The sequence below is a fragment of the Pseudophryne corroboree genome, chromosome 2, assembly GCF_028390025.1.
Source record: "Pseudophryne corroboree isolate aPseCor3 chromosome 2, aPseCor3.hap2, whole genome shotgun sequence".
In the NCBI taxonomy this organism is placed as follows: Eukaryota; Metazoa; Chordata; class Amphibia; order Anura; family Myobatrachidae; genus Pseudophryne; species Pseudophryne corroboree.
In genome coordinates this window covers 990,800,310-990,821,074 of record NC_086445.1, presented here as the reverse complement: position 1 = coordinate 990,821,074, position 20,765 = coordinate 990,800,310, and the positions used below count along the sequence as shown (strand labels likewise).

Genomic DNA, 20,765 nt, shown 5'->3' with positions numbered 1-20,765 from the left:
ATTTAGCAAGGTGGATATATGGTCTTTGTGTCATACATACAGAGGTTTATATGTCGCCCCAATCCTCCTGCATCAGTGTGACCAGGGCCTGGCATCACTGCTCTGTGCTACTGGTGACCCTGCTTTTTCCGTTAGCTTTTGCTATGCTGCGTCCTGCTGCCTCTATACCCTTCTCGTATTGTAACACCACCCCTGCCTCAGTAGCGCCACTTTCACATAGGTAGACCTGTCACTGTCGCTGCCTCCCACAAGACAGAGCTTTATGCGTCTAAACCTGGTCCGTTTGTGCGTGACATGCTCAATAAGTAATGGGTACCAAGTTAATTGCACCCACTGGCACATACAATTAAATATTGCCCCGTCACTACAGACGGGAAATTAGATGTAAAAAAGCAATTAAATTCCCCCCTTGGAATGAAGATAATGAAATGTAGAGGAAAAAACTTTTGTTTCAAGTTTTTCTTGCTTTCTTAAATAGGTTTGCTAGATATATGTAGTTATACTGTAATACCCAATAGGTCCTAAATTATTTTTTACTACAGTAAGTGTGTTTTTTTTTTTTTTCCCATGGGCCTAGGGACTGATTGACTTCAAATCCATAGCTGGCCTTTTTTTTTCATAGGCACTTCCTGCCCCCCTACTTTACCACAGATGTAAGCCCTGGTTAGACGATGCATGTTTATTGCACTCGCGTTTCCCATGCAGCATTACTGGCCCTTGATACATCATATACAATAAAAATAAATCTTTAAATTCATAGTCGGCGAGTCAGTTCTCCACCGAGCACCAATGCAACAGTTAAGTGAAGGCACATCACAAACGGTAATATTGCTAATATTTTGTTGCACCCTATAGAGCTGCATTGGAAAAGCAGTGCTGTTTAGCTACAGTAATATACAAATACAGTATGTGTGCAGAGGCACACCAACAGTAAACATCAGTAAACACATAAATCAGATTAAAAGATTTAAAAGGTGGGCATAAAGTAAAAGACCTAACTATTAATTATAACATCACTGGTCAATAGTCTATAGTAACATGTACAGTATTCTGGACTTTGTGCTGCAGTGCTGAGCTAATAATGATGAGACACATTTCGCTCTTTTGAGACGCATTTTGCTTAATGTAAAACAGTGATTTCCCCTTATGGTTCTTGCAAGCTATGGAGGAGGAAATCTGAAACTTTTACACCAATGAAAGTTTTGGTTCTAAAGTGCTAGGACGTCGGACTGAGGTTACGTATTCATTTCTGCATATTGTGCCTCTTCAGGTTCCTTTTAATTTAGTGGATGCTTTTAGTTTATGGAGGGGTCTCCCAGAAGTGCATAGTAGATTGAGTTGGGCTCACGGAGAGGGTTCTCTTTAATACCTGCAGAAGTATATAACTTGCCGTATTAAAATATATGTTTACAAAAATCTTAGTTCCTAGTAATCCTCATACATATTGCAGGTATATATAGTTTCATAGGAAAAATGTCAATTCCCCCTCACTGGTATTTAGTAGCACTGGTTGTTTGCAGAGCCTAGCTTCTCAGTCTATCAGTTATACAGAAAATAGTTTCGTTTTCGCCCTTGTCTAAATGTTTACTTGGCTGATGTGGAAGTAGTCAGTCCTGTTTGTCTGTTGTCCGAGATAACCAATCAGATTCTAGCTATCACTAATCTAGTAAATTCTATAAAATGGTAGCTAGAATCTGCGCAACACCTCAACTGCTTCTTCTATAGAAGGTTTGTAACATCTGCCCCTAAGGCCTTTTCTCTTAGTCCGTAGAGGATGCTGGGGACACCATAAAAACCATGGGGTATAGACGGGATCCGCAGGAGACATGGGCACTTTAAGACTTTGAATGGGTGTGAACTGGCTTCTCCCTCTATGCCCCTCCTCCAGACTCCAGTTATAGGAACTGTGCCCAGGGAGACGGACATTTCAAGGAAAGGAATTATTGTTAAACTAAGGTGAGATACATACCAGCTCACACCTCAACACACCGTACAACAGGGCATTCAACAGAACTCCAGTCAACGGCATGAACAACATCAGCATCAGGCTGACTATAACATAACACAACCCGTGTGTAAACATAACTAATAGCTGCAGATACAGTACGCACTGGGACGGGCGCCCAGCATCCTCTACGGACTAAAAGAAAAGGATTTACCGGTAGGTATTAAAATCCTATTTTCTCATACGTCCTAGAGGATGCTGGGGACACCATAAGAACCATGGGGTTTATACCAAAGCTCCAGAACGGGCGGGAGAGTGCGGATGACTCTGCAGCACCGATTGACCAAACATGAGGTCCTCATCAGCCAGGGTAGTAAAATTTCGCAAAAGTGTTTGAACCCGACCAAGTAGCTGCTCGGCAGAGTTGTAATGCTGAGACTCCGCGGGCAGCCGCCCAGGATGAGCCCACTTTTCTGGTAGAGTGGGCCTTCACTGATTTCGGTAACGGCAATCCAGCTGTAGAATGAGCCTGCTGAATCGTATTACAGATCTAGCGTGCAATAGTCTGCTTGGAAGCAGGCGTTCCAATCTTGTTGGCAGCATACAGGATAAACAGAGCTTCCGTTTTCCTAAGTTGAGCCGTTCTGGCGACATAAATCTTCAAGGCCCTGACAACATCGAGACATTTAGACTCCGCGAAGGCGTCAGTAGCCACTGGTACCACAATAGGCTGGTTCATGTGGAACGATGAAACCACCTTCGGCAGAAATTGTTGACGAGTCCTCAACTCCGCTCTATCTTCATGGAAGATTAAATAAGGACTCTTGTGAGACAAAGCCACTAACTCAGACACCCGCCTTGCGGATGCTAAGGCCAATAGCATGACCACTTTCCAAGTGAGAAATTTCAACTCAACCTTCTGTAAAGGTTCAAACCAATGTGACTGAAGGAACTGCAACACCACGTTAAGATCCCATGCTGCCACTGGGGGCAAAAATGGAGGTTAATTGTGCAAAACTCCTTTCACGAAAGTCTGAACTTCTGGAAAGGAGGCCAAGTGTTTTTGAAAGAAAACCGATAAGGCCGAAATTTGTACTTTAATCGAGCCTAACTCTAGGCCCGCATCCACACCTGCTTGCAGGAAATGGAGAAAACGCCCTAACTGAAATTCTTCCGTAGGAGCCTTCATGGATTCACACCAAGACACATATTTTCTCCAAATACGGTGATAATGTTTAGACGTTACTCCTTTTCTAGCCTGAAGAAGTGTGGGAATAACTTCACTGGGAATACCCTTTCGGGCTAGTATCCGGCGTTCAACCTGCAAGCCGTCAAACGTAGCCGCGGTAAGTCGTGGTACACGCACAGCCATAGCTGTAACAGATCCTCTCGTAGAGGAAGAGGCCAGGTATCTCTTATGAGTAATTCGTGAAGATCTGGATACCAAGCCCTCCTTGGCCAGTCCGGAGCAATGAGGATCACCTGAACCTTTGTTCTTCTTAGCACCTTTGGAATGAGTGGAAGCGGAGGGAACACGTACACCGACTGAAACACCCCTGGTGTTACCAGCGCGTCCACCGCTGTTACTTGAGGGTCCCTCGACCTGGAACAATATCTCTGAAGTTTCTTGTTGAGGCGAGACGCCATCATGTCTGTTTGAGGAATTCCCCAAAGACTTGTCACTCCTGTGAAGACCTCTTGATGAAGACCCCACTCTCCTGGATGGAGATCGTGTCTGCTGAGGAAGTCTGCTTCCCAGTTGTCCACTCCTGGAATGAAGATTGCTGACATAGCGCTTGTATAGCTTTCCGCCCAGCGGAGAACTTTTGTGGCCTCTGTCATTGCCGCCCTGCTCTTTGTTCCGCCCTGGCGGTTTATATGCGCTACTGCTGTTATATTGTCCGATTGTATTAGGACGGGCAGGTTACGAAGAAGATGTTCCGCTTGAAGAAGGCCGTTGTAAATGCCCCTTAACTCCAGAACGTTTATGTGTAGACAGACTTCCTGGCTTGACCATTTTCCCTGGAAGGTTTCCCCCTGTGTGACTGCTCCCCAGCCTCGGAGACTCGCATCCGTGGTTACTAGGATCCAGTCCTGGATCCCGTACCTGCGTCCCTCTAGGAGGTGAGAGCTGTGCAGCCACCACAGGAGTGAGATTCTGGTCTTGGAGGATAGGATTATTTTCCGGTGTATGTGCAGATGGGATCCGGACCACTTGTCCACTAGGTCCCACTGAAACACTCTGGCATGGAATCTGTCAAACTGAATGGCCTCGTAGGCTGCCACCATCTTCCCCAGCAACCGAGTGCATTGGTGAATTGAAACTCTCGCTGGTTTCAGAATTTGTTTGACCAAACTCTGAATTTCCAGAGCCTTCTCTTCTGGAAGAAAAACTCTCTGTAATTCCGTGTCCAGAATCATTCCCAAAAACAACAGCCGCTTCGTCGGATTCAACTGTGACTTCGGCAGGTTTAGGAGCCAACCATGTTGTTGCAGAACTGTCAGGGAGAGCGCAATGTCCTGCTCCAGCTTGTCTTTGGATCTCGCCTTTATCAGGAGATCGTCCAGGTAAGGGATAATTGTGACTCCTTACTTGCAAAGGAGAACCATCATTTCCGCCATTACCTTGGTGAAAATCCTCAGAGCCGTGGACAGACCGAACGGCAACGTCTGAAATTGGTAATGACAATCCAGAGTAGCAAACCTCAGGTAAGCCTGATGCGGAGGATATATGGGGATGTGTAAGTAGGCATCCTTTATGTCGACCGACAGCATGAAATCCCCTTCCTCAAGACTGGAGATCACTGCTCGGAGAGATTCCATCTTGAATTTGAATTATCTTAGGTAAAGATTGAGGGACTTTAGGTTCAGAATTGGTCTGACCGAGCCGTCCGGCTTCGGGACCACAAACAGGCTTGAATAAAAGCCTTCTCCCTGTTGTGCCGGGGGAACCCTGACAATGACTTGATTCAGACACAACTTTTGTATTGCATCGCATACTACCTCCCTGTTCAGAAGAGACGCTGGTAAGGCTGATCTGAAAAAACGTCGAGGAGGAACGTCTTGAAACTCCAGTTTGTACCCCTGGGACACTATTTCTAAAATCCATGGGTCTAGGGCTGAACAAGCCCAGAATTGACTGAAGAGCTTGATACGTGCCCCCACCGGTGCAGACTCCCGCAGAGGAGCCCCAGCGTCATGCGGTGGATTTGGCAGAAGCCGGGGAGGACTTCTGCTCCTGGGAACCTGCCACGGCCGGAGATCTTTTACCTTTTCCTCTTCCTCTATTAGCAAGGAAGGAATAACCTCTGCCTTTTTTGTATTTATTCGGCCGAAAGGACTGCATCTGCAAGTGGTGAGCCTTCTTTTGCTGTGGAGGAACATAAGGCAAAAATTACGACTTACCCACCATAGCCATAGATACCAAATCAGCGAGGCCTTCACCAAACAATACACTACCTTTATACGGTAGAGACTCCATAGCTTTCTTAGAGTCAGCATCAGCATTCCATTGATGAATCCACAATGCTCTTCTAGCTGAGAGCGCCATGGCATTGGCCCTTGATCCCAAAAGGCCAATATCTGTCGCCGCTTCCTTTAGGTAGGCTGCAGCGTCCCTGATATAACCCAGCATTAAAAGGATGTTATCCCTATCTAGGGTATCTATATCAGATGACAAGTTATCTGCCCACTTTTCGATAGCACTACTCACCCACGCAGATGCAATAGCTGGTCTGAGTAGTGTACCTGTGGTGACGTAAATGGATTTTAACGTATTTTCCTGTCTACGATCCACAGGATCCTTGAGGGCTGCCGTGTCAGGAGACGGTAAAGCCACCTTTTTTTTAATAAAGTTTTTATTAGGCAAATTGAACATTGTTAACAACATAGGAAAACACCAGAAACATAAATTCAATAAGTGTCGTCAGGGAGACCGTATAGAGCAAAAAATCCAAAATATACATAACTTCCAGGAAGGAAGAGATGTTGTTAGTCAATACTATCAGGACTCGATACATAGAATATTGTAATAACAAAATTCACAATTGACAAAGAGAAAAGACATCTAAAGTGTGAGAACCCGTGATGAGTTGTAGTAGAAGAACTAGTCAAGGTAAATTAGGGTCATGGGTGGACAGGTGAAGAAAAGGAAGTAATGACAGAAGGAGGGGAGAGTAACCTCTGACGAGCCAGGAGCCTATTTAATAGAAAAGTGGTGAAAAGAAAAGAGAGGAAAGAGAAGAAGAGGAAGAAGATAATAAGAGAAAGAAGAAAAGGAAAAAAAAAAAAGAAGAAGAAAGAGGAGGGGGAGGGAAATCATGTGAGTCTTTATCGAATTTGAGAACTAGCTAAGACCCGGGAGGGGGGAGTTTTGGTGTCTATACCAGGGGAGCCAAGTGGAGTGGAATTTTTGAACTGTATTGTGTTGAAGACTAGTTTGTGCAATGAACCAAATCCTATTTATCAGTGCTTGGCGGTTGGGTGCATCAGGGACTTTCCAGTTACGTGCTATTTGGTACTTGGCCGCACAAGAAATATGGAGGATCAGTTTATTTGAGTCTCTAGGTGTATGATCTAGAGGAGCACAGAGAAGTAAGTTAACAGGTGAGAGGGGCAGTGTCAAGTCCAGGATTTGGGCAAGAAGGGTGTGGACCGTGGCCCAGTACCGGGCAATTACCGGGCAAGACCACCATGTGTGATAGAATGTGCCTACCAGACCGCAGTTTCTCCAGCAAAGGTTTGAGGTGCCTGGAAATATTCTGTGTAGGCGTTCTGGAACCAAGTACCATCTTGTATAGATTTTAAATGAGTTTTTGCGAATGGCCACGCTAAAAGAGCATCCCGAGATTGTGGCTCGGATAATTTCCCAGTCCTCGCTCTCGAGATGCAGTCCCAGGTCTACTTCCCAGGCCTGTTCATGTGGCTCGAGGGGGGGGGGATTCAGGGGTTAAAATGGATTTGTAAAGGAGTGAGATGACGCCCCTGTCAGTGGGGTTAAACATACAAAGCCTTTCAAAAGAGGAGGGAATTCGAAGCGGCAATGGTAAGTGTAAAGAGGAATTGTAGTGACATATTTGTAAATATTGGTAATGTAAGGAGTTGGGCAAACCATACGTAGCTTGTAGATCAGAGAATGATCTGATGGCATGGGTTCCTGTAAAATGAGAAATCCTAGTGATACCTACTGAGATCCAGGGGTGGGCCATTGCTGGAGATAGGCCTGTAGGAAATGCCGAGTTGTTCCAAATAGGAGTTAGGGGGGAGGGGTAGATGGACAGTTTCAGTTTTTTTGTTCAGGTGTTCCCAATTCCTAAGAGTTAGCTCTACAGTGGGTGAAGGGTAGCGAAATTGAGGGTAACGATTACGAGGAATCCAAGGTAGATAGGAGACCGAGGGGACACCTGCTAGGTCGCTCTCCAAATCAACCCACCGTTTAGTGTGCTTTGGGGCATGCCAAGCAACCAACTGACTCAACTTAGTAGCAGTGAAATAACGCTGGAGGATGGGAAGGCCAAGGCCTCCGTTCTGAGAGTGTTTGGCTAGGATTTCCCGACGTAGTTGGGGTTTTTTGCGGTTCCAAATAAATTTACATAGCGAGGATTTGAGGGTGTGAAGGGTTTGCGTGGGGATCTGAATTGGGAGTGTCTGGAATAAATACAGGAGTTTGGGGAGTACATTCATTTTTATTGCATTAATGCACCCAACCCACGAGAGAAAGTACGACTCCCATTGATTGATATCCTTGAGAATCGAGTTTATGAGCAGGGGGTAGTTGGCCCGGTACAAAGAACTGTAGGATTTAGTTAGGAAGACTCCTAAGTATTTAAGTGTGTGTTTGCGCCATGAGAATTCAAAGTTTGCCTGCAATTGGTCCTTGATTCATCTGGGGATGTGTAAGGAGAGGGCCTCGGATTTTGTCTGTTTGATTTTATATCCTGAGAGGTTGCCGTAAAAAGATAATTCTCGGAAAAGATTAGGAAGAGAGATAGTCGGGTTCGTCAATGTGAGAAGTATGTCGTCAGCGAATAGGGAAACAGTATATTGAGTGTGGTTAATGGTAATCCCAGAAATATTTGGGTTGGACCTGATGCGACTTGCGAGGGGTTCGATTATCAGTGCAAAGATGAGAGGGGACAGCGGTCACCCTTGTCTGGTTCCATTGGAGATCTGGAAAGGATCCGACAGTAAGCCGTTTGAAAGTACTGAAGCTGAGCGGTTTTGGTAGAGGGCCTGTATGGCCTGAAGAAATTTACCTCGGAAGCCAAAGTGCTGTAAAGTTTGCAGCATGAAAGGCCAGGAGACCCTGTCGAAGGCCTTCTCCACATCCAGAGCAAGCACCAGAGATGGGATCTTATGGGAGTTAATATAATGAATGATGTCGATCGTGCGTCTTGTGTTGTCAAGCGCTTGCCTGGACGGGACAAAGCCCACCTGGTCTGGGTGTATAAGGGAAGGGAGAATGGGATTAAGCCTATTGGCCAGTATTTTGGCAAAAATTTTGAGATCGGTATTCAGGAACGACATAGGTCGGTAGTTTGTGACGAGGTGGGGGTCTTTGTTTGGCTTGGGAATTACAGTAATAGTGGCCCTGGTGGTTTGGGAGTAAAAAGAGGACCCTTCCAGTATTAAATTAAATACTGTTGCGAGGTGGGGGAGTAGTGAGGGTTGAAAAGTTTTTTGTAATATGACATTGGAAAGCCGTCCGGGCCCGGAGCTTTGGACGGTTTCTGAAATTTGATAGCAAAAGCTGTTTCCTCTTCAGTAACAGGTTTGTCCAAGCCCGAAGAGGTCTCTGGGTCTAAGTGGGGTAAGTCACATGACGCTAGGTAATCAGGAGTAGGTGGGTAGTTCGGGTCAGAGGCGAGAGGTTGGTCTGAGAGATTGTAAAGCCGCTCATAGTAGGCTTTAAAGAGTGAATTAATAGTGGAAGGGTTATATTGGAGCGAGCCGTTATCATCTTTGATAGCCAGTATAGCGGTTTGCGCTTTCCGAGCTGATAGTACACAATTGCGGCCTTCTTTGCATCTTTTGCTGCAGTTGTGTCTGAGACCAGGGGTGGATTGCGAACTAAAAGTGGCCCTGTGACATTCTGTAGAAGTGGGCTGACATGAGCAGTACAAGAGGTATAACATAGTGTGTAGGCATGGCATCATCACTGGATGGCAGAGTTGGAATAACAGAATGAATGGGGACAATGCAGTGTAATAGTGCGGTGGGCTGGGTGTCATGTGAGGGCTGGGGCCACATCACAAAACAGGCCCCACAGACACGTCAACCTACCAGGAATCTTCCCGGTGAGCCCTATGGCCAATCCGCCTCTGGGCCTGAAGCCATGCTGACTCCTGCAGCGCACAGACAGTGTTGAAGTCACAGGATTCCGTTATTGGGAGGAAGCCAAGTGTCTGCATGGGGAACCTGTATCCATCACTGCTGCATAATTAGATCCTGTTGTGTCCTCTTCACCGTCTTCCCAGTTTAAAACCAAAAGTAGGAAGTATTACAATAAGGGAATGGATTACCTATAAAGTGTACCGCCATAAGTGCCTGTCATTCGTGGCTATGCGGTAGATACTCACTATGGGGCTTGGACAGAACTGTCGGAGCATTTGGCTGCTGAACTGCTCTTCTAGCCCCGTTAAGTGTCACAGGAGGGGGCTGGAAGCTGGTAATATCACTTGGCTGTGTTCTCCCTTTTATATTTTATCTTTCCCTTTTACTATTTGGATGCATTGTTGTGTTATGTGCTGTGATGCTTCTGGAAGTTTTTATTTTTCCTCAGTCTTTTAGTAACTCAAGATATCTCCCATGTAGTGGTACCCTATGTTCTTTATTCGCTAATACGGGGTCTTCCTCTTTCCTGCCTGGGGTGTTGCTCTCAGCACTGACATAAAGACCAGAGTGTGCTAGAAGCACCAGAGCAGAGAGCGACACCCCAGGCAGGAAAGAGGAACTGCATTGGTTGTGACAGGTGCAGGGTTCTAAAATGAATGCTACATTTCTGTATTTGCCTCAGGTAGAGGCTGTGACGTGGCCTCTGACAATACAGGTTATATAAGTGATCCCGTATCCAGAGCCTTGTGTTGTAACTGCGCTTTTCTTCTGTTACAGTGGTGGAAATCCAGAGAAGCATGCTAGCTGAGCCTCCGGTGCAATATGTCTAGCAGCGAGAAGAAGGAGGCTGACTTCGCCTACGAGTCCTCCGTGCACAGTGCGAACCTCCTGCTCCGCCTGAACAGCCAGCGGGAGCAGGGCCTGCTATGTGATGTGACCGTTGTAGTGGAAGATCAGAGGTTCCGGGCTCACTGCTCCGTGCTGGCTGCTTCCAGTGACTATTTCCTCTCGCGTGCCGTGCAGTTGTGTGGTGGGGAGCTTGTCATCACCGTGCCCGAGGAGGTAAGCATGGCTGAGCCCTCCTGTGCGAATGACGCACTATCCTGTATTTGTCCCAAGCCAAACAAGAGGATCCACAGGGTCACTGAAGTCCGCACTGTGTGAAACCATTGTGTTATCTGAAACAGTGGTGCTCACTCACTATTGTATCACCTAGATATCAGTCTGTTTAAGGTTTAAAACCATTATTTTTTTCAGCGGTTTCTGAAAATTCATTACCCCCCGGCCCCGCCTGCCCTTCACCCACCAGATATTCCATTAATAGGCCTGGCGGATAATGTGCGTTTCTTTTATTTAGTCTTTATGGCTTTTGCCTGTTCCATATCATTAAAGCCCAATATTGTATCTAAACAAATTTTAATTTGACTGATTGCTCCAATTATGAAATTGGTTATAATTTTAATTACGACGCTGATTATTTAATAATCTCACTCACAGATTAACACAACCGAATCAGAATTGTAACTTTACGTTGCCTATTTTATTACTATAAAAGAAATGGGTAAAGTATATGTGCATTTGTTGGTAATGCCTGATATTTCTCTGACACGTGAGGTTTAATGTTTTACTTGTTGCTTTTTATTTGTTTTTTAAACATGCAGGTCACCGTGAAGGGTTTCGTGCCTCTGCTTCAGTTTGCATATACCTCTAAGCTCCTGGTCAACAAAGATAACTTGGCGGAAATCAGGAAGTGCGCAAAGCTACTGGAAGTCCATGACGTTGAAGAAACCTGCTTCGAGTTCCTTAAGTTAAAATTTCAGGACAGTAAAACTGAGCTTTCCGAATGCCCCAGAAAAAAATGCTGCAAGTCCTTCTGCCCAAAGGCCAACATTCAGCGCCAGCAGGACAAAACGGAGAGGTTGGTGGCACACGAAGTGGAAGAACTTTGGAGAGGGGAGTTTTCCCAGAACCTTAAATGCCAAACCGAGATTGAAAACATTTCACCCTCCCCTGAAAGCCCTAAGCAGCCATGTGAATCGTTTTGCTTTGGCAGAGACAATGCCTTCAGCTTGTCCTCTCTGTGCCCCAAGTACAGGAAGTTCCAGAAGGCCTGTAAAAGCGGCCGGGTTCGATCTGTGAGCACATGTTCCAGCAATCAAGAAGCGCAGAGTCCATCACCAGCACCACCGAGTGAAGTGTTGGAGTTTAGCAGTCAGCCAAAGCCTCAGGAGGAGGACCTACAACTACCCAGGTCCGAGATGGACATTAATGTGTTGCCTCCACCACCGGCCTCTGATGTCGCTTATCAAAACCTCATTAATAATGGTGACAAAGTAGTTCCACCTTCGGTGTACCCTCCGTGTTATCCTTTGGGACCACGAGACTTCAACTCTGTGCCTGTCCCATATACTTATCAGCCATACAGGGTTTTAAATTACATCGACAGCAGCAACTCCAGCACCGCAGTTCTGTCCGAGAGGGACAACAATGAACAAGACATCAGTCAGGCCTCTGAATTCCCCAGCACGGAACTGGTTCCAGAACCTGAACTTTGTCCTGCTGAGGAACCCCCACTGGCCAGGGAACGTAGTAATGAAGAGAGGGAGGTGGCAGAACATCTCGCAAAGGGTTTCTGGCCTGATATTTACTCCGCTGACTTCCCGTGTCAACAAGAATTAGAAATGATGGCTTCAAAGGAGCCAGGAGAAACGAACAGCGTAGAGAAAAGGACTGAATGTCCATGGTTGGGCATTTCCATCTCTAACGAGACCCCTGAACGGACTTTTACAACACTCAACCCAGTGACATGCCCGTTTATCGGCACCCTCTCTAGCGATGTGCGTGCTAAAAGCCCAGAAGTAGGTAGCGAGGATGGGACCCAGGGAAAGCCGCAGGAACAGTGCCCGTATGCCTGTTCCATCAACTTGGAGGAAGAATCTGAAACTGACAGTGAGGAAGATAGTGGTGGATCCTGTTCTGCCAAAGAGCTAGAATGCGAGGTTAGCTCATACATAGATCCTTATCCAGTTCTAGTTCCAAATGTAGCTATAGCATGTAATATTCTTGCCCTGCGCCCAGATGTGAACCCCAAAGTGTTAGGGACTTGCTCGATAGAGGTGACCTGGACGCGGTGGGCAAGCCCATATCATTGGCCAATTATATGCTAACAACCTCTTATTTATATATTGTAATTTATTGTAATTTACAGTAATGATTGCATAGTGCATCTACACCCATTCCTTCTCCTGTAGTACCATAACATCTCAGCAGATAGCACCTCTCATTACAACCACTAGGGTGTGCAGTCTAGACCCATTTCCTATGTAATATCCTTGGCAGCGCTTGCTGGAAACTCATCACAAGCTCACGCTCCACTCACTACATTCCCCAAGCCTCCAAGCAAAGCTATCCATAGGAGTTTTTATCACTTTTGTATGTAGGCGGGATGTATCAAGCTTCACCTATGTTTTGCGATACATCCTGTTCCCTATTGCATGCATACCTGCGTTTATTAACAGCAGTGTGCATGAGTACTTACCTCTCCGGGCAGCTCTTGTGATATAGAGTTGTCCCGGGGAAGTTTTGACTTTCAGGTTTTTACCCCAGAAGACCTATTGCCTGGCAGTTAGGCATGCGCATACTCAAGCCACAGGTGGTGGTGGTGGTGGTGGGGGACTCTCTCTGGCGACTCGTTGCATAAAAGAGCCCATAAACTTAGAGCACAAGCTCCGGAAAGTTGAGCTTTCTGGAGGTTTACGCATTTGGCACAGCGCAGCCCCATACAATTCTATGGGGACTCCTGTACCGGCGATATCTGCTGAGGACTATTTTAATACATATGGGGAACTGCATGTTTTTTCGCTTGACACATTTGGCCTTGTGGCTTTTCTAATCCACTGAAGCCCAGTATACACTGACTTACAGTCATCTGTAATCTGGCCCACATAGGCAACCACACGGACTATGAATAGTCATCAGGCTCTGTATACTTTACTGAGTATTAGGAAACCCGTGCCATACAACTATGTCGTATAAAAATTTAAGGGGAAGGCGGCACATGTTGCTGACATATAGATCACGATTCTTTCTTGGGAGGGTGCGGCCAGACTTTCTCTTGTAGCATCGCGTTCCTTGTAAAAAAAAAAATTAAATACTTGGGTTTGTGTTACAGAGGAAACTGCCATTCAACACACAGAAAATAATTTCACTTTCACGATACGACTTCCAGTCATTGGTAAAAATGCACAACCTCAGCCCCGAGCAGCTGGACTGTATCCACGACATACGGAGACGGAGCAAGAATAGGGTTGCAGCCCAGCGGTGCCGGAAGAGGAAACTGGACTGCATCCAAAACCTGGAAACAGAGATCCGAAAGCTGGTAGGTTCAGACTTGCAGTATCCTCTTCATGTATATCCCCAGAAATCTCTGCAGTGTTGGACAGACCATTAAAATATTCTGGGAAATGCAAATAGCTCTTAAATAGTACCAAGGATGTATGAGATTGATGAACGTGGAGCCCATGTGAGTCGTGGGCCTAGAGTAGATTGACCTGCTTGTGAGAGATCAGAGCCTAGAGGAATTAGGCAGCGCTGAGACCACACGGACCATTGGGGCTTGGAGTAGGCATGGAACTGTAGCTGGTAGAACATTCAAAGGGAATAGTATCAGGTGAGGGAAAGATAGGAGGTAATCTCACCCCTGGAACCCACTCAAGAGGTGGGTTCTCAAACAGTTGAAAAATTGAAGGTTGATACACAGAATGGAAGTTGCTCAAATCAATTATTTGGCCCATCACAGGTGCATGTAAGGGAGGGGTTAATCTAGACCACAGGTTCTCAAACTCGGTCCTCAGGACCCCACACGGTCCATGTTTTGTAGGTCACCTGTAGATTTTTAAAATGTGACAGTTGGTGATACACAGTGGAGCTGCTGGGTGACATGGAAAACGTGAACCGTGTTGGGGTCCTGTAGATCGGGTTTGAGAACCATTGATCTAGACAAAATAAAAAAAATTCCCTCAGCATTCTGCAATGGCCAGCAAAAGAGACTTCTATCCTACATGATGATAGTAATGCAGACAGCTTGGTTACATACATTTGCAAACATATGGTAAACCACCAGCCACGGCAATGCATCTCTGCTCTAGTGGTCCTACACTACATGATAATAGCACCACTTAGTTATATATTTTGAAATTGAGAGATTAGATTGAACGTTGAAAAAGAGTCTGGTCAGGTGGGGTAGAAAGTTCCATAAGAGGGGAGAAGTCTTGGAGACAAGAATGAGAGGGAGTAATTAGAGAGGAGTAGAGGAGAAATCGATGGTAATAGTGAAGATTGGGAAACTGGTTTAGAGGTTGTTGCCTCTTCAATGATTTTCATGCACAAAGGCCAACTAAAGCCAACCATGTAGTAGCAATTAATATTGTGTATAAATATCAGTAGCTGCTTACTCTTCTCTCGTTTCCTACATCACTGTTGTCTGCTCTAGTTGCTAATATGGCGTCTCACACTGGCATTTAAACTGAAAAGCGGGAAACATTTTCACATGTTGTAACAGCCGCCACTTATTCCCATTTTTGCCCCTAATATAGTTATCCTGTTCCCAAGAGTCTTAATTCTGGGAATAACAGTCTCTGTGAGTCTTTAGTGGCAAACGCTATGGCCGTAATGCTGCACAAAGGACACACTGGAGCCAGGCGCAAACTGTTTGTCATCATAAGGGCGTTCAGTTTTGCCGCCTCACACACTATGCATTCTGTGCCTGCTCAGCCGATGGCTCCTATGATGCCAATGTTCTTGACAGTAGAAGAACATAGGTGGAGGAGTTTGGGGTCTATTTACTAAGCCTTGGATGGAGATAAAGTACCAGCCAATCAGCTCCTAACTGTCATTTTTCAAACACAGCCTGTAACATGGCAGGAGCTGGTTGGTTGGTACAGTACTTTTATCTCTGTCCACTTTATCTCCATCCAAGGCTTAGTAAATAGAACCCCTCTCAGGCTGGATAGTGATTCGAGAAATGCTTAGACCTCTTGGATTCTTAAAGAAAGGTGGCACCAACACCTTAACCCACTCTGTCCCAATTTCCATCCTCAAAGCACACTAATGGTCCAGGCTTTAAGGATAGCCATATTTGAGCACAGGTTACTTAATTAGTATATCTGTTATTTTGGTTTTACCATTAGTGCTCAAGAATGGATATCCTTAAAACCTGAACTGTTAATGTGCTTCGAGGGACGAGGTTGGGAAACACTGACTTAGCCTCTCATAACCCTATATTTTGTGCAGTTGGGGACAGGAAGGTGTCCTTTCAGTAGAAACTCTGGCATAATATACGATCCCAGTCCTGTGAAGCATACAGATGAGGGGTGTAGTATGTCAGGAGACCGCCGGTCAGCATACCGACGCCGGGATCCCGGCGGGGAGCGGCGAGTGCAGCAAGCCCCTTGCAGGCTCGGTGGCGACCTGCGGTCGCCATGGGTTCTATTTCCACTCTATGGGTGTCGTGGACACCCACGAGTGGACACAGTCCCTGTTGGTCGGCATGCCGACCATCAGGATAGTGAGGGGGCGGGATGTCGGTGGAGGTCATGTGACTGTCGGTCACATGAATACCACCCGATGAGAGTATATAGTAAGTTACCATAGTAGCGATGTCTCAGCAGTAGGTCAGAGGTCATGGCAGAGACATTGCATCACATACAAGGTTACAAACATGACCAAATAAAAGTAGTTACTCAGAGGGACACTGGGCGAAACTGGCGTTCGCTTATGAGGAAACCTTGTACACTGCTCAAAAAAATAGAGGGAACACTAAAATAACACATCCTAGATCTGAATGAATGAAATATTCTTATTAAATACTTTGTTCTTTACATAGTTGAATGTGCTGACAACAAAATCACACAAAAATTATCAATGGAAATCAAATTTATTAACCCATGGAGGTCTGGATTTGGAGTCACACTCAAAATTAAAGTGGAAAAACACACTACAGGCTGATCCAACTTTGATGTAATGTCCTTAAAACAAGTCAAAATGAGGCTCAGTAGTGTGTGGCCTCCACGTGCCTGTATGACCTCCCTACAATGCCTGGGCATGCTCCTGATGAGGTGGCGGATGGTCTCCTGAGGGATCTCCTCCCAGACCTGGACTAAAGCATCCGTCAACTCCTGGACAGTCGTTCTGCTGCCTGCAACATCCTCCAGCATGACCGGTTTGGCAGTGGGTCAGTAATGGTGTGGGGTGGCATTTCTTTGGGGGGCCGCACAGCCCTCCAGGTGCTCGCCAGAGGTAGCCTGACTGCCATTAGGTACCGAGATGAGATCCTCAGACCCCTTGTGAGACCATATGCTGGTGCGGTTGGCCCTGGGTTCCTCCAAATGCAAGACAATGCTAGACCTCATGTGGCTGGAGTGTGTCAGCAGTTCCTGCAAGACGAAGGCATTGATGCTATGGACTGGCCCGCCCGTTCCCCAGAACTGAATCCAATTGAGCACATCTGGGACATCATGTCTCGCTCCATCCACCAACGCCACGTTGCACCACAGACTGTCCAGGAGTTGACGGATGCTTTAGTCCAGGTCTGGGAGGAGATCCCTCAGGAGACCATCCGCCACCTCATCAGGAGCATGCCCAGGCATTGTAGGGAGGTCATACAGGCACGTGGAGGCCACACACACTACTGAGCCTCATTTTGACTTGTTTTAAGGACATTACATCAAAGTTGGATCAGCCTGTAGTGTGTTTATCCACTTTAATTTTGAGTGTGACTCCAAATCCGGACCTCCGTGGGTTAATAAATTTGATTTCCATTGATCATTTTTGTGTGATTTTGTTGTCAGCACATTCAACTATGTAAAGAACAAAGTATTTAATAAGAATATTTCATTCATTCAGATCTAGGATGTTATTTTAGTGTTCCCTTTATTTTTTTGAGCAGTGTATTTGCTATAGCTAAGAGAAATGGGTGACTTTTATTATTAATAAAGTGGTTGTGAAAGCAGAACCACTGTTTCTGTTATTCAGCTTCCTCATCCCACCGTATGACCGAGCTCCGTGAGCAATACGTTCTGCAGTTACTGTCTATACCGTGGTTGCGGTGGGAGTTGTACGTTTGGAAACTGCATTGCAACAACAACAACAACACACAGCACAGTGCACAAAGCTGAAAGCCACAGGCAACACAATAAGTTAAAACTGGGCTATAAAAGGATTTGGGAGTTCTACAAATTGACAACTTGCACATGTTGAGTGTGAGGTGCTGTGTAAATGCAGCAACCCAGCAAGTTTTGTTATCATTATCTATTTACACACACCTTACATATTAAGCAGCGCTGTACATTTGGAAGGGAGGGGGTTCGTGACATGGCATAAATTCCATACATTGGCAGGAAACAGAAGTTAAAGATTGCCCTCTGACCATATGAGCTTACAATCTAAGAGGTGTGGTGAACACATGATACAGAAGGTAGCAGAATAACAACAATCTTTTGAAATAACCAAAATACAGTAAGATGGCACAGGGGCATAACTGTAGTGGGTGCAGGAGGTGTGGTTGCTATGGGGCCCAGAGGCCTATGGGGGCCCACCTCTGTGGCCCTCTCCCCCTGAACCCAGCTCTCATTGGCATCATTGCTGAATGCTACTGGGAAAGAAACTCCCTGCAGTCTACTGCCCGGCCAGCCCCTGTCTATGTGAGCCGGGCCGAGAGCTGGGATCCAGGAGCCTGAGCTGCTCAGCCAGCCCCTGTCTATGTGAGCCGGTAGCCTGAGCTGCTCGGCCAGCCCCTGACTATGTGAGCCGGTAGCCTGAGCTGCTCGGCCAGCCCCTGTCTATGTGAGCCAGGCAGAGAGCTGAGAGCCTGGAGCATAAGCTGCTGGGCCAGCCCCTGTCTATGTGAGCCAGGCAGAGAGCCTGGAGCATGAGCTGCTGGGCCAGCCCCTGTCTATGTGAGCCAGGCAGAGAGCCTGGAGCATGAGCTGCTGGGCCAGCCCCTGTCTATGTGAGCCAGGCAGCTGAGCAGAGAGCCTGAGCTGCTCGGCCAGCCCCTGTCTATGTGAGCCAGACAGAGAGCTGAGAGCCTGAGCTGCTGGGCCAGCCCCTGTCTATGTGAGCCAGGCAGAGAGCTGAGAGCCTGAGCTGCTCGGCCAGCCCCTGTCTATGTGAGCTGAGCAGAGAGCCGGGATCCTGAGCTGCTCGGCCAGCCCCTGTCTATGTGAGCCGGTAGCCTGAGCTGCTGGGCCAGCCCCTGTCTATGTGAGCCAGGCAGAGAGCTGAGAGCCTGAGCTGCTCGGCCAGCCCCTGTCTATGTGAGCCGGGCAGAGAGCCGGGATCCTGAGCTGCTCGGCCAGCCCCTGTCTATGTGAGCCGGTAGCCTGAGCTGCTCGGCCAGCCCCTGTCTATGTGAGCCGGGCAGAGAGCCGGGATCCTGAGCTGCTCGGCCAGCCCCTGTCTATGTGAGCCGGTAGCCTGAGCTGCTCGACCAGCCCCTGTCTATGTGAGCCGGGCAGAGAGCCTGGAGCATGAGCTGCTGGGCCAGCCCCTGTCTATGTGAGCCAGGCAGAGAGCTGAGAGCCTGAGCTGCTGGGCCAGCCCCTGTCTATGTGAGCCGGGCAGAGAGCCGGGATCCTGAGCTGCTCGGCCAGCCCCTGTCTATGTGAGCCGGTAGCCTGAGCTGCTCGACCAGCCCCTGTCTATGTGAGCCGGGCAGAGAGCCGGGATCCTGAGCTGCTGGGCCAGCCCCTGTCTATGTGAGCCGGTAGCCTGAGCTGCTCGACCAGCCCCTGTCTATGTGAGCCGGGCAGAGAGCCTGGAGCATGAGCTGCTGGGCCAGCCCCTGTCTATGTGAGCCAGGCAGAGAGCTGAGAGCCTGAGCTGCTGGGCCAGCCCCTGTCTATGTGAGCCGGGCAGAGAGCCGGGATCCTGAGCTGCTCGGCCAGCCCCTGTCTATGTGAGCCGGTAGCCTGAGCTGCTCGGCCAGCCCCTGTCTATGTGAACCGGTAGCCTGAGCTGCTCTGCCAGCCCCTGTCTATGTGAGCCAGGCAGAGAGCTGAGAGCCTGAGCTGCTCGGCCAGCCCCTGTCTATGTGAGCTGAGCAGAGAGCCGGGATCCTGAGCTGCTCGGCCAGCCCCTGTCTATGTGAGCCGGTAGCCTGAGCTGCTCGGCCAGCCCCTGTCTATGTGAGCCGGTAGCCTGAGCTGCTCGACCAGCCCCTGTCTATGTGAGCCGGGCAGAGAGCCTGGAGCATGAGCTGCTGGGCCAGCCCCTGTCTATGTGAGCCAGGCAGAGAGCTGAGAGCCTGAGCTGCTGGGCCGGCCCCTGTCTATGTGAGCCAGGCAGAGAGCCGGGATCCTGAGCTGCTCGGCCAGCCCCTGTCTATGTGAGCCGGTAGCCTGAGCTGCTCGGCCAGCCCCTGTGTATGTGAGCCGGGCAGAGAGCCAGGATCCTGAGCTGCTGGGCCAGCCCCTGTGTATGTGAGCCGGGCAGAGAGCCGGGATCCTGAGCTGCTCGGCCAGCCCCTGTCTATGTGAGCCGGGCAGAGAGCCGGGATCCTGAGCTGCTCGGCCAGCCCCTGTCTATGTGAGCCGGGCAGAGAGCCGGGATCCTGAGCTGCTCGGCCAGCCCCTGTCTATGTGAGCCGGGCAGAGAGCCGGGATCCTGAGCTGCTCGGCCAGCCCCTGTCTATGTGAGCCGGTAGCCTGAGCTGCTCGACCAGCCCCTGTCTATGTGAGGCGGGCAGAGAGCCTGGAGCATGAGCTGCTGGGCCAGCCCCTGTCTATGTGAGCCAGGCAGAGAGCTGAGAGCCTGAGCTGCTGGGCCAGCCCCTGTCTATGTGAGCCAGGCAGAGAGCCGGTAGCCTGAGCTGCTCGGCCAGCCCCTGTCTATGTGAGCCGGGCAGAGAGCCGGGATCCTGAGCTGCTCGACCAGCCCCTGTCTATGTGAGCCGGGCAGAGAGCCGGGATCCTGAGCTGCTCGGCCAGCCCCTGTCTATGTGAGCCGGGCAGCCCCTGTCTATGTGAGCCGGGCAGAGAGCCGGGATCCTGAGCTGCTCGGCCAGCCCCTGTCTATGTGAGCCGGGCAGAGAGCTGGGGCCCTTTGCTGCTCTGCCAGCCCCGGTCTATGTGTGCCGAGCAGAGAGCCGGGAGCCTGAGCTTCTCAGCCAGTCCCGCTCTCTCTGCATGGCCGGACCGGCCCAACGGCCCTTCTGGCATTTGCCAGAAATGCATGCCGGTTAAGTAGTCCTTCCCTTTCGCTGGGTTTGAAGCTGCCAGAATCTTTAGGAAAGTGTGTAACAACCAGAATGCAGCGGGTTAATGTTTATCAGCAGAGAGGAACAGCGCTGGCATTGGGCGCTTGTGTAACTCAGCAGATGTCAGACTCTGACTAAGGCCGTTTCTTCATGTTTACAAGCGATAACACTCTGGGATGACACTGCATGACTTGGCAGCGTGCTGTAGGTGAGGACGTGTTACAGGCACCGCGG

At 48.4% G+C, this 20,765-nt stretch overlaps 1 protein-coding gene across 2 annotated transcripts in view; it reads left to right on the top strand.

Moving 5' to 3' along the window:
- The window catches only part of BACH1 (BTB domain and CNC homolog 1), a 95,895-nt gene that overhangs the window by 71,887 nt on the left and 3,243 nt on the right, over positions 1 to 20,765 (top strand). For both annotated transcript variants that reach the window (XM_063956432.1, XM_063956431.1), the window contains exons 2-4: positions 10,055 to 10,339; positions 10,939 to 12,276; positions 13,449 to 13,655. In XM_063956432.1, coding sequence (XP_063812502.1) covers positions 10,100 to 10,339; positions 10,939 to 12,276; positions 13,449 to 13,655 — 1,785 coding nt within the window. In that variant the 5' untranslated portion in view covers positions 10,055 to 10,099. The remainder of the gene's footprint in view (positions 1 to 10,054; positions 10,340 to 10,938; positions 12,277 to 13,448; positions 13,656 to 20,765) is intronic.